Source organism: Oncorhynchus gorbuscha, linkage group LG14 (assembly GCF_021184085.1).
Source record: "Oncorhynchus gorbuscha isolate QuinsamMale2020 ecotype Even-year linkage group LG14, OgorEven_v1.0, whole genome shotgun sequence".
In the NCBI taxonomy this organism is placed as follows: Eukaryota; Metazoa; Chordata; class Actinopteri; order Salmoniformes; family Salmonidae; genus Oncorhynchus; species Oncorhynchus gorbuscha.
The window spans coordinates 20,856,249-20,869,477 of NC_060186.1; the positions used below are offsets into that span (position 1 = coordinate 20,856,249).

Here is a 13,229-nt window from a genome sequence, read left to right on the forward strand (position 1 = left end):
CGCGCGCTTGTCCTAGTAACCTTCTTTTCGTTCCTGTCTCTACTCGTCTGGCTGTTCTTCAGTGGGCTCACTCTGCCAAGTTAGCTGGCCACCCCGGCGTTCGGGGTACGCTTGCTTCTATTCGCCAGCGGTTTTGGTGGCCTACTCAGGAGCGTGACACGCGCCGTTTCGTGGCTGCTTGTTCGGACTGCGCGCAGACTAAGTCAGGTAACTCTCCTCCTGCCGGTCGTCTCAGACCGCTTCCCATTCCTTCTCGACCATGGTCTCACATCACCTTAGACTTTATTACCGGTCTGCCTTCGTCTGCGGGGAAGACTGTGATTCTTACGGTTGTCGATAGGTTCTCTAAGGCGGCACATTTCATTCCCCTCGCTAAGCTTCCTTCCGCTAAGGAGACGGCACAAATCATCATTGAGAATGTGTTCAGAATTCATGGCCTCCCGTTAGACGCCGTTTCAGACAGAGGCCCGCAATTCACGTCACAGTTTTGGAGGGAGTTCTGTCGTTTGATTGGTGCTTCCGTCAGTCTCTCTTCCGGTTTTCATCCCCAGTCTAACGGTCAAGCAGAAAGGGCCAATCAGACGATTGGTCGCATATTACGCAGCCTTTCTTTTCGAAACCCTGCGTCTTGGGCAGAACAGCTCCCCTGGGCAGAATACGCTCACAACTCGCTTCCTTCGTCTGCTACCGGGCTATCTCCGTTTCAGAGTAGTCTTGGGTACCAGCCTCCTCTGTTCTCGTCCCAGCTCGCCGAGTCCAGCGTTCCCTCCGCTCAGGCTTTTGTCCAACGTTGTGAGCGCACCTGGAGGAGGGTCAGGTCTGCACTTTGCCGTTACAGGGCGCAGACTGTGAGATCCGCCAATAAACGTAGGATTAAGAGTCCTAGGTATTGTCGCGGTCAGAGAGTGTGGCTTTCCACTCGTAACCTTCCCCTTACGACAGCTTCTCGCAAGTTGACTCCGCGGTTCATTGGTCCGTTCCGTGTCTCTCAGGTCGTCAATCCTGTCGCAGTGCGACTGCTTCTTCCGCGACATCTTCGTCGCGTCCACCCTGTTTTCCATGTCTCCTGTGTCAAGCCTTTTCTTCGCGCCCCCGTTCGTCTTCCCTCCCCCCCCGGTCCTTGTCGAGGGCGCACCTATTTACAAGGTACGGGAGATCATGGACATGCGTTCTCGGGGACGTGGTCACCAGTACTTAGTGGATTGGGAGGGTTACGGTCCTGAGGAGAGGAGTTGGGTTCCATCTCGGGACGTGCTGGACCGTTCGTTGATTGATGATTTCCTCCGTTGCCGCCAGGGTTCCTCCTCGAGTGCGCCAGGTGGCGCTCGGTGAGTGGGGGGGTACTGTCATGTTTTGTCATTGATTATCATGTCTTGTCCCTGTGCTTCCCTTCTATTCGTTTCCCTCTGCTGGTCTTATTAGGTTCTTTCCATCTTTCTATCCCTCTCTCTCCCCCTCCCTCTCTCCCTCTCTCGCTCTCTCTCTCTATCGTTCCGTTCCTGCTCCCAGCTGTTCCTCATTCTCCTAACTACCTCATTTAATGGTCCTTCTGTAGCTCAGTTGGTAGAGCATGGCGCTTGTAACGCCAGGGTAGTGGGTTCGATTCCCGGGACCACCCATACGTAGAATGTATGCACACATGACTGTAAGTCGCTTTGGATAAAAGCGTCTGCTAAATGGCATATATTATTATTATTATTATTACTCTTTCACACCTGTCCCCTATTTTGCCCTCTGATTAGAGTCCCTATTTCTCCCTCTGTTTTCCGCTTCTGTCCTTGTCGGATCCTTGTTTGATGTTTGCTGTTCTGTGTCCTTGTTCCGCCCTGTCGTGTTTTTGCCTTCTTCAGATGCTGCGTGTGAGCAGGTGTCTATGTCAGCTACGGCCTGTGCCTTCCCGAAGCGACCTGCAGTCTGTGGTCGCGTCTCCAGTCGTTCCTCTCTACTGACGAGAGGATTTCAGTTTTCCTGTTTTGTATTTACCTAAGATAATATCCAGGATTATCGTTTTTGTTTAAGACTGGAATAAAGACTCTGTTTCTGTTAAGTCGCTTTTGGGTCCTCATTCACCAGCATAACAGAAGTAAAGGATCGGTAGGATATTCAAAATAGAGTAAATAGCCTAAAGTTAAGACTATCTTACAAACTAACGTAACATTCAACCTTTAAATGAGTAACACATCCATGGGCACATTCTGAGGTTCCTGTTACTATAAATGTCTACTTATGTAATCATATAGAGTGTGCATGTTCAAGATACAGTCGCATGCATGGGTTGTCGCAGGACTGTGGAGATCTTCAAAACTGCTGTAATAATCGAAGCAGAATCTTGAACAGCATTGATGACTTGCAACATGTACTTTTAATGTAATTTTAACTGCAATCCAGGTCATTTGGTTCCGCTATTAGATGAAGCACAGTGATAATATGTTGTATAAATAAACAAAATATCTGACATTATATTCCCATTTTAACTATGCTGTTCTTTAAAAAATCTGTCATTGTTTTTTCATTGGAATTTGGTTTTGTTTTTGATGGTTGAAAGCATAGTGGTAACACATTGGACATTCAACTAACTTTTAGCTGTCTTTTTGATCGTCTTAACCAAATATTACCCAATTATCCATGTTGAAATGACATTGTGTGCCCAGTGGGATGATACTATATATCCTCTAATTTGTAACATATGTACGATCGCTATTCCATTCATAGTGTACTGTAACCTAATGTTACGTAACACATCATACTAAATGGATTGTCACAGATTTACATACAGAATAATATGAATTGCCCTGAGACCACATTGACCTAAAGCCCATCCTCCATCCTCCTCACTCACAATAGCCCCTTTCTGGATGTCATTACACAATACAATACACTTTATTGTCCCCAAGGGAAAAATGTATTGGACCCACAATAATTTTTTACATTTTAATTATTATTTTTGACCCCTTTTTCGTGGGATCCAATTGGTAGTTAGTCTTGTCTCATCGCTGCAACTGGCGAACGGACTCGGGAGAAGCGAAAGTCGAGAGCCATGCGTCCTCCGAAACACAACCCAACCAAGCCGCACTGCTTCTTGTCAGACAAAGCACTGTACACCTGGTGACCGTGTCAGCGGCCCGCCACAGCAGTCGCTAGTGCGCGATGGGACAAGGACATCCCTGCCGGTCAAACCCTCCCCTAACCCGGAAGACTCTGGGCCAATTGTGCGCCGCCCCATGGGTTTCCCGGTCACGGCCAGCTGCGACAGAGCCTGGACTCAAACAGAATCTCTAGACCACTGCTCCACTTGGGAGGCCTTGGACACACAATTCTGCTGTACGTAGAAATATATGTACAGAAAAGTCTCATAGGCTCCACATCATTACCCATTGCCTGAAACAGTATGCAAACATCATACATCTACACACGTCAAACCCATTTTGGATTTCTGGAATTAGGCACCTACAACAACAAGCCCTTTACCAAAAGAGAGTTATTACCCTAGCCTGGCTGACGCGGTCCACGTGACCCAGAGCAGGGAGAGCTGTGACACACTAGTCTGCAAAGGAGGCCTTTTGTTAATGCAGTATTCACTCTGAAATTGAGCGACGGGTTTGATTGGTTCTCTCAAATGTTTTGTTCCCCCTCTGGGATTAAGACTGCTTTGTTTGGATTTGAAAATCCAACTGTTGTAATGGAAGGGGTGACCAAATTGCTTGTTTGTAGGTGACCAAATACTTATTTTCCACCATAATTTGCAAATAAATTCATAAAAAATCCTACAATGAGATTTTCTGGATTTTCTTTCTCATTTTGTCTGTAATAGTTGAAGTGTACCTATGATGAAAATTACAGGCCTCGCTCATCTTTTTAAGTGGGAGAACTTGCACAATTGGTGGCTGACTAAATAATTTTTTGCCCCACTGTATACATATGACATGAGTAATGTAAGGTACGTAAACATTATATAAAGTGGCATTGTTTAAAGTGACTAGATAAACAGACCATTTTTGTTCTCCAACCAAATACTATTTTTCATTAATTAATCCAGACAGAGTGGTGATGTATAAAGAGGTCAGATTAAAAGCCCAAAGCCAGCAGTGTATAGAAGAGATAGAGAACATCCCACTGTCTTGTCTGCCAGCTCTCAGAGAAGCTCCTCCACTCTACTCTGACAAGCCTAAAATGATAACATAACCCTCTTTTAAAACAGCCCACTAACGCAATCGTCTACTGTTATTCCCAGTATTTCAGGAACCATTTGACTAAATCAAAGCCCATTAAAAGATACAGCTCTACTTTCACATTATTGCTCTATTAGTCTGCTCCATGGAAACATGTTACCATAGAAACCTTGTTATCTGTAGTAGTTAATCCCACGGGATGGCCAGTGGTGTCACACAACAATGTTGATTGGTGATAAAGCCACTTGAAAAGTAACCTATTCAATACAGCCTAATTCACACTGTCCCTTATGGGATAACCAACCTCTCTGGTCTTTACTAGAGGCACATCTGAAATTACACCACATTCCTTATGTAGTAGTGCACTACATTTGAACAGAGCCACCTAGGGAAAAGTGTACTATTTGAGACATATTTATGTCATGGTGTGTGTCTCTGTGGGTTTCTTAGTCTGAATGTCGTTCTATATCTGTGGGTTTCTCTATGTGTGATGTGATGTCCCTATGTGTGTAAATATGTGTTTTCGTGTTGCTATGTGTCTCTGTGTCTCTGCTTGTCGTTATGTGCCTCGATGACTCGCTGTCTGTCTCTCTTGGGTCCGGTTGGGCATTTTTTTGGCCATGAACAATGTGGCCGCTGCTGGGATCCGCTGACAGGCCTGACCAGGGCCGCTCTGTTCTCTGAGCTCACATGCTTTTTGTGGCTCTAGTCTACCGCTCTGAGCAGCGCCTCCCAAAAAAGCACTGTGCATCATGGTCCAACGCTTTGTTGCACCCCACTGATCCCTCTCTTAAGACCTCTGCAGCAGCTGGAGAGATTAGAAGAGAGGAGAACAGGACACACACTCACACACACACCACCGACACAGACACACTCAACACACACACTACGGACACAGACACCCCAGCTAGGCCCCTTGCACACACCACTGGTACTGTTCTCACTGAAGCAGTAGAGGACAAACAGAACTGGCTGAGACTGAACTTGACTGGACCCACACCTCCAGAAAGACTCCACTCTGACCGGAAACCTATCCCAGAAAGATCCCATCCTGATCGGACTCGTACGGCACACAGAGCCCCATCTACCTGGAGCTCAGCCAAGGGGCCAACCTCTTCAGCAATGAACGGTTTTGGGTACCGTCGGGAGTTGAGTAAGTATGAGGATGTGGATGAGGATGAACTACTGGCTTCTCTCAGCCCAGAGGAGCTAGCAGAGCTGGAGATGGAGCTGGCAGACATTGACCCTGATGCCAACGTGCCCATCGGTCTGAGACAGAGGGACCAGACGGAGAAGAGCCCCACTGGCACCTTCAGTAGAGACTCTCTGTTGAAGTACTGGGAGAAGGAGACCAAGAGGATACTGGAGGATGAGAGAGGGGAAGCCAGCAGTCCCAAACAGGTCAGTGATCAGGAGAGTCTGAACTCCGCTAGCTTGCTACTCTCAGATCTATATAACCTTAAATTCTGTTTGACCAATTAAGAAGCTTCATTATTCAATAATGATCACTTTATTGCACAACGGAGAACCAGTTAGGACCTTCACACAAAAAAATGCAAATCATCCACTTTAACTTTAGACATAATACAGTTATAAGAGAACATGACCATGTGTCTGAGTCAGATTAATGAGAGATTTACACCTTATGTCTAAACAGGATGACGATGACGATGCCGAAAAGAGCGAGGAAGAATGTGTGACAGAAAGCAACAGCGAAGCAGAGGAGGATGACGAGAACAAGAAAGAAAATAAAGATTATGAAGAGGAAGAGGAGGAGGAGAGTGAGGAAGAGGAAGCTGAAACAGAGGATGAGGAGGATAAAGAGGAGCCAGAAGAGGAAAGGCCAGAAGCAGCGCACCCAAAGGATCCTGGTCCTCCATCACCGCTGTCAGTCGTCATCTCCTCCCCTAGCCTCCTGAGACTCCCAAGGGTGGAGCCTATGAGACTAACCCCGCCCCCACCTCCGCTTGACCCCAACGCCGATGGCAACCCAACAGTTGTCGACGAGGCCCTGGAAAAAGTCCTTAATAACGACCCTGAGCTCAAAGAGGTCAACCTCAACAACATCGAGGACATCTCACAGGACACTCTAATCCAGTTCGCTGAGGCACTGCGCTCCAACACACACGTGCGTGTCTTCAGCCTGGCCAACACGCATGCTGATGACCCCGTGGCGCTGGCCATTGCCAAGACGCTGTGCGAAAACACCTCCATCGTCAGCCTGAACATCGAGTCCAACTATGTGACAGGGAAAGGGGTTCTGGCTATGGTTCAGGCTCTGCCTAGCAATAGCACCCTGACTGAGCTACGCTTCCACAACCAGAGACACATGTGTGGAGGACAGGTCAGTCAGTCTGGACTTGGTATTAGATCTTGATGCAGCTGCTCAACACACATGCGCAGGCAAAAGTAAAAGCACAAACTCACGATCCCTCTCTCTCTCTCTCACTCTCTCTCTCTCTCTCTGTCAGGTGGAGATGGAGATGGTGAAGGTTCTGAGGGAGAACCACGCCCTGATCAAGCTGGGTTACCAGTTCCACCTTCCAGGCCCCCGGATGAGCATGACGGGCATCCTGACCCGTAACATGGACCGTCAGAGACAGAAACGCCTGCAGGAGCAGAGACAGAACCAGCAGGCGGGGCCAGAGGGGCCCGTTAACCCCCGTACCACTGCTCTGTTGAAGGCCACTCCGGGTTCTTCGCCCTACGGTTCCCCGCGGGTGTCTCCTTGGCAATCCCCCAAACTCCCCAAAAAACAGACCCCTCCTGCTCCCCCGCCGCCTCCCCCACCTCCTCCCCCACCCCCTTCAATGCCCTGCCAGCCCCCGGCAGAGAAGAAGAAGCCGACTAGGAAGATAGCGGAGGTGATCAGGCTCCACGAGGAGGTCGTTAAGAAGCAAGGGAAAGGGAAGGGGAAGAAGGGGAAGAAAGGACTGAAAGAGACCAACAGTATCTTGAAGGAGCTGAAGAACGCTCTGCGGCCAGTGGCAGAGACCAGAGACCAGGAGCACAGCAGGCCACCCACTCCACTGCGCTCCTCGCACGACCAGCTCATGGACTCCATCCGCAACGCCAGTGTCCGCTCCCTCAGAAAGGTGAGATTGTGTGTGTGAGTACATGTGCGTGCATGAGTGTGTGTGTACATGCACAGCCAATAAGAGTTAACAAGGGTTTAAGGGTTAAAGATGGTCAGCTGCTGAGACAAAAACCTATGAGAGTTCCTAGTCTCATACATCATCATTAGGGCCCAGAGTCATTTTCTGGTCAGGTCACATGGCCAGGAAAAACGATTGGCCCTTAACAACATGGAGGCTATTCTATCTGTATCCTGGGCTGGGTATTCTTGGACTAATTCACATGTTTCCACATGTTTCCATCTGGAAAAGTGTCTATTTCTGTGACAAAGCCAACAGACGGAGACACTATGTCATCTTGGAAAATGTCAAAGACAACTCATATAAAATGGTTGAGAGAAAGTATCTGGCCTAAATGGTCTAAGATAAATAAGGTCGTGCTTTGAGAACCTTAGGGTGGATTCCTACAGTCAAAGGGAACACATACCTCAGAGGTCAGTGTGATTTAGACAGGTGACAGAGGAACATCGCTGTCGGAGTCATCTCCTGTGGTTGACATGTTATTTTACGATGGACGTCGATCATATGACACTTTTCCATCATCAAGCGCTGTGGTATGTCTGAACAAAGCCAAACACAACACAAGCCTTGGTTGAAGTCCCTAACAGAGAGAGAGAGAGAGAGGAGAGAGAGAGAGAGAGGGGGGGTAAAAACAGAGAGAGAGAGAGAGAGAGAGAGAGAGAGAGAGAGAGAGAGAGAGAGAGAGAGAGAGAGAGAGAGAGGGAGAGAGTGGGGGGATAAAAACAGAGAGAGAGAGAGAGAGAGAGGGAGAGGGGGGGGGGGTAAAAACAGAGAGAGAGAGAGAGAGAGAGAGAGAGAGGGAGAGAGTGGGGGGATAAAAACAGAGAGAGAGAGAGGGAGAGAGAGGGGGGGGGTAAAAACAGAGAGAGAGAGAGAGGGAGAGAGTGGGGGGGTAAAACAGAGAGAGAGAGAGAGAGAGAGAGAGAGAGAGAGAGAGAGAGAGAGAGAGAGAGAGAGAGGGGGGATAAAAACACACATAGAGAGAGAGAGGGATAAAAAAAGAGAGAGAGAGTGGGGGGATAAAAACACACATAGAGAGAGAGAGGGATAAAAAAAGAGAGAGAGAGAGGGGGATAAGAGAGAGAGAGAGAGGGGGGGGATAAAAACAGAGAGAGAGAGAGGGGGATAAGAGAGAGAGAGAGAGAGAGAGGGGGGATAAAAACAGAGAGAGAGAGAGAGAGAGAGAGAGAGAGAGAGAGAGAGAGAGAGAGAGAGGGGGGATAAGAACAGAGAGAGAGAGAGAGGATAAAAAGAGAGACAGAGAGAGAGGGTGATAAGAGAGAGAGAGAGGGGGATAAGAGAGAGAGAGGGAGAGAGAGGGGGATAAGAGAGAGAGAGAGAGAGAGAGAGAGAGAGAGAGAGAGAGAGAGAGAGAGAGAGAGAGGGTGATAGGAGAGAGAGAGAGAGAGAGAGAGAGGGTGATAGGAGAGAGAGAGAGAGAGAGAGAGAGAGAGGGGGTGATAAGAGAGAGAGAGAGAGAGAGAGAGAGAGAGAGAGAGAGAGAGAGAGAGAGAGAGGGGGATAAGAGAGAGAGAGAGAGGGAGAGGGAGAGAGGGGATAAGAGAGAGAGAGAGAGAGAGAGAGGGGGGATAAGAGAGTGAGAGAGTGAGAGAGAGAGAGAGAGAGAGAGAGAGAGAGAGAGAGAGAGAGAGAGAGAGAGAGAGAGAGAGAGAGAGGGTGGGATAACAGAGAGAGAGAGAGAGAGAGAGAGAGAGAGAGAGAGAGAGAGAGAGAGAGAGAGAGAGAGAGAGAGAGAGAGAGAGAGAGCAAGAAGGAGTAGGGAGTGAGAGAAGAGTAGTCTAGTCTCCAGTGTTTCTGTGGGCCCATTAATGTGTGGTAACTGCTTGTTATGTTGTTACTGTGGAAAATCCTGGTTGCCCTCAGAAGGCTAGGGTCTAGAGGATGTGAATGCCTGCCACTTAACTAGAGTTAAAAATAGGACTGTTGTACAGCTGCTATGATAAGGGAAACGGGAGAGGCCTCACAGTACCAGAACGAACTTTGACAACAAAGAGTAAATAAGGAAAGTGCAGAGGGATTTTTGTTATAGTTGCGAGCAAAAATATTAGGTATTGCTGCTGCATTTCTGACATTTTGTGATGAGTTTTGCCCAATTTATCACGAAGATGCGCTGACGGGGGAAGACATTTGTTGACATGTGGCTTGATTGAACCACTTTATGCGGTAAAAGTATGGTGATTGGTTTTAATTGTGAGCCCTCTTTCTGTAGTGTGATGATCGGACAGTTTTATGCAGTAATATGATCAAATTTGCAAGCCCTTGAATAATATGTCGGGGATTGTTGATTTTACAAACAATGCAGAATCACAAAATCCTGGAAGGACCGGACAATATTAGGCTACAGAATATATGTTTTTTTTCTGCTCACATGTATTTCTCTCTGAAAAAGCTCTAGTTTTCACGGAATCTTTTGTTTTCGAGGGAACCTGGCATAAGAAAAAAAAATCCTGTTTCATATAAAACAGAAATCGTTGTCTTTTAAATTGCAGGTGGAAGTTCCACAGAGGAAGTTTGTCTTTGTCCCTGATGAAGAGACTAGCTGATCTGAAGACACAGGGAACCCCTGAGACTACTGAGGACACAAACAATACGTTCAGATTGAACTGGACTTTTCCTCAGAGAAGATACTGGAAATTACCACTGCAATAACACCTTTACTATTGGAGAAAAAAATAAATATGAAATTCATATCTTTTTTAAATGTATTTATGCTGTATGCTTTTGGTTGTCTACATTTTTGTGATGATAAATGTAGACATTGTTGTCTAAATTGTTTACTGAGGTAACCTTTGTATAACTGTAAATATTGTATTTGGTGTGTGAGGAATATACTATATGAATTGAACATGAAGATAAAAGTCACAACACAATGAAGTGTTATGGTATTTTATTGCTGATTAAACCATGGTACAGTTGAAAAGGTACTGTGACTGTCCAAAAGATTCTCTACAAAATGTAATGTTCTGAAGTTACTGTCCTATGGCTTCTGTCCAAAAAGGTTTTGGCAAAAAGATTCTGCCCAAAAGCCAAAAGGTTATATCCATCTTCCTGTCGGACAGCATCCCCCCTCCCGCTGCCCTCAGAACAGCCTCCATTCGTTGGGATGGACTCTACAAGGTGTCGAAAGCGTTCCACAGGGATGCTGGCCCATGTTGACCCCAATGCTTCCCACAGTTGTGTCAAGTTGGCTGGATGTCCTTTAGGTGGTAGACCATGCGTGATACACACATGAAACTGTTGGGCTTGAAAATCCCAGCAGCGTTGCAGTTCTTGACACAAACCGGTGTGCCTGGCATCTACTACCAAAACCTGTTGAAAGGCACTTGAAAATGTTATCTTGGCCATTCACCCTCTGAATGGCACACATACACAGTATGTGTCTCAATTGTCTCAAGAATTAAAAATCCATCTTTAACCTGTCTCCTTCCCTTCATCTACACCGACTGACGTGGATTTAATAAGGGTGACAATGGATCAAAGCTTTCACCTGGATTCACCTGGTCAGTCTGTCATGGAAAGAGCAGGTGTTCTTACTGTAGTTTATACTCATTGTATGTAGCAGAGGAACACCTAATACTCCCCCTGAGCATTTGTGTGTCTTGGAAGAGTTTTCTAGAATGGTTCTAAATCCACCCCACAGCTGTTAAAAGCAAACACAACACTGAAATGCTTTTGGCAGCAGCCACAACTGTCCTTGAATAACCATCCTAGCTTCCCACATGGAATTGGAAAGGACATCAAACTCAGCAAAAACACAGTTTACCTCAGTTCCATTAAAGAACTGACTTGGAGGGAAACAATATTCACCACTTAGACAACACAACGAGCTTGAAGAGCAATTTCAGCACAGTTTTCGGTATCATCATCAGGTACTGTATATCTGATCTTTCCCTAATGTGTAAACCGAAGAAAACAAAATCATGGAATCTGATCTTTTGAGTTTAGATGTACACCATATGCCGACGTGGATTTAAATCCTGATAAAATTGTAATGCTCCATATGAGACCTATCCTTGACCATGGAATTAAAATAATTGGATCTCTATGATTTTGACTCAGATTTTTTGCCTCTTGTGTTTCGGTCTTTTTACATGACCAGCCATTACAACGAAAACTACCCAGGAACACTTGTTTCCATCCAGTTTTCATGAGTGAAGTCATACTATAAAAATACATAAAAAATAAACTAAATGACAGGTGTGATGGAAGCAGGAAGTTTTGGAACAATTGTATAAATGCAGATATTTGTGTCGGGAAAAGTAATTGTGATATAAATGGCGGTGGAAAAGCCTACATGTGCAAAAAATATTGATATAATAACGATAATATCGAAGTAGTCACGGGATGACATGGTGTGTGGTCCTCCCACTATAATTTGCAAAACCATGCACGTTATTATGCTACAGATTAAATAATTGATGATGAACTTCACAGGGTGGAGTGCACGTACGGTGGTCGAGAGTCTTATTCTGGTGACATGATGATTGACTTCTGTTTCACTAATACAAATATTCTCGCTCTTACCTATAATCCATCATGGGGCAAGGTAGCCTAGTGGTTAGAGCGTTGGGCCAGCGAGGTTGCTGATCGAATCCCCGAGCTGACAAGGTAAAAATCTGTCGTTCTGCCATTGAACAAGGCATTTAACCTGCTGGTCCCCGGTAGGCCGTCATTGTAAATAAGAATTTGTTCATAACTGGTTTGCCTAGTTAATTAAATACAATCTAGCCTATCCGTGCTGTTGGCTAGAGATGTTTATTTAGTGCGAAAAAGGTACATTTTGTGTGGAAAATGTCATCAGGCACTGATTTTTATCCGCGACTAGGCTGTTTGGTGGAAACTGCGCATATTTTGTTATCCGGATTTTAGAATATTCGCATGAAAATCTGTCGCCAATTGGATGGAAAACTAGCTAGTGACAGAAAATTAGCATTGCATCGGTGTGCTACTTCAGAGGCTACATCAGTGTGAATGTGCAAATCTGACATGGGTCACATATAAAACGGTGTGGACAGTCAGAAAAATAGATTGTGTAAACAGCCAATAAGAGGATGTGGAGAGAATTGGTAACTCTTAGCACTTGACCCTAACGTAGCTGGCAGATTGGTAAAATAAGAATTAATAAAGTGTCTACTGAAAGGTCATTTGAGTTATTTTTCTAATCCCACTGCCTGGCAAACTGTATTTTCATACATACATTTTTTAAATTGCTCTTTCTATTTTCATCCCTCTATTCAATCATTCCAGTTTAATATCTTCTACATACACACTACAAATAGTCCATGAGTTATGTGGACTCAGTTCGACCTCACAGTTTCATGTGTGGCTTTAGCCAACATGAGTACTGGGAACTGAGACACAATGACCATAGGCCACACTGAAACGTTAACGGCTGCTACTCACTACTTGGTCCAACCCTCCCATCATGAGTCTACAGGCCTGCAGCAAGCATTCCAGTGCTCAGATTTAGTGGCGGTCATGGACTTTCGCCATATGTCCATGTGTTCCCATTTAGCAGTCGTTCCCTTGTTGCCATGCCACCAGTCCTACAGTAAGTCCCGTTGTTGCCATGTCCATGCTCTGTCCCCAGTGTATTGTCACTAGGGGTGCCAAGCTCACTGCTCCAGGTGTAATTCCCACAGTGCTGGTGGCCTGGAACTGTGACATACCCACTGTAACCCCTTTCGTAAACCATTCATAGGGGACGCTGGTCCTGCAGGCCTACCAAAGTGCACAAGGGAGAGGACAAAGGACACGCTCTACCCTGCTGCACCCACTCTATCGTTGGCATAGCTACACAGGCATCACCTGGAACAGATTGAAATAACACCCAACTACGATTACATATAAATAACAATGCAGGCAATCTTATTTCAGTTTGCTG

At 46.0% G+C, this 13,229-nt stretch overlaps 1 protein-coding gene across 1 annotated transcript; it reads left to right on the forward strand.

Moving 5' to 3' along the window:
- The first annotated feature begins 5,000 nt into the window (after positions 1-5,000).
- LOC123994625 (leiomodin-2-like) lies at positions 5,001-10,212 on the forward strand. Its single transcript, XM_046297457.1, has 4 exons — positions 5,001-5,570; positions 5,827-6,513; positions 6,641-7,264; positions 9,835-10,212. Exons 1-4 carry the CDS (start codon positions 5,292-5,294, stop codon positions 9,886-9,888), a joined length of 1,644 nt encoding a protein of 547 aa, XP_046153413.1. The 5' UTR covers positions 5,001-5,291; the 3' UTR covers positions 9,889-10,212.
- The last annotated feature ends 3,017 nt before the right edge of the window (positions 10,213-13,229 follow it).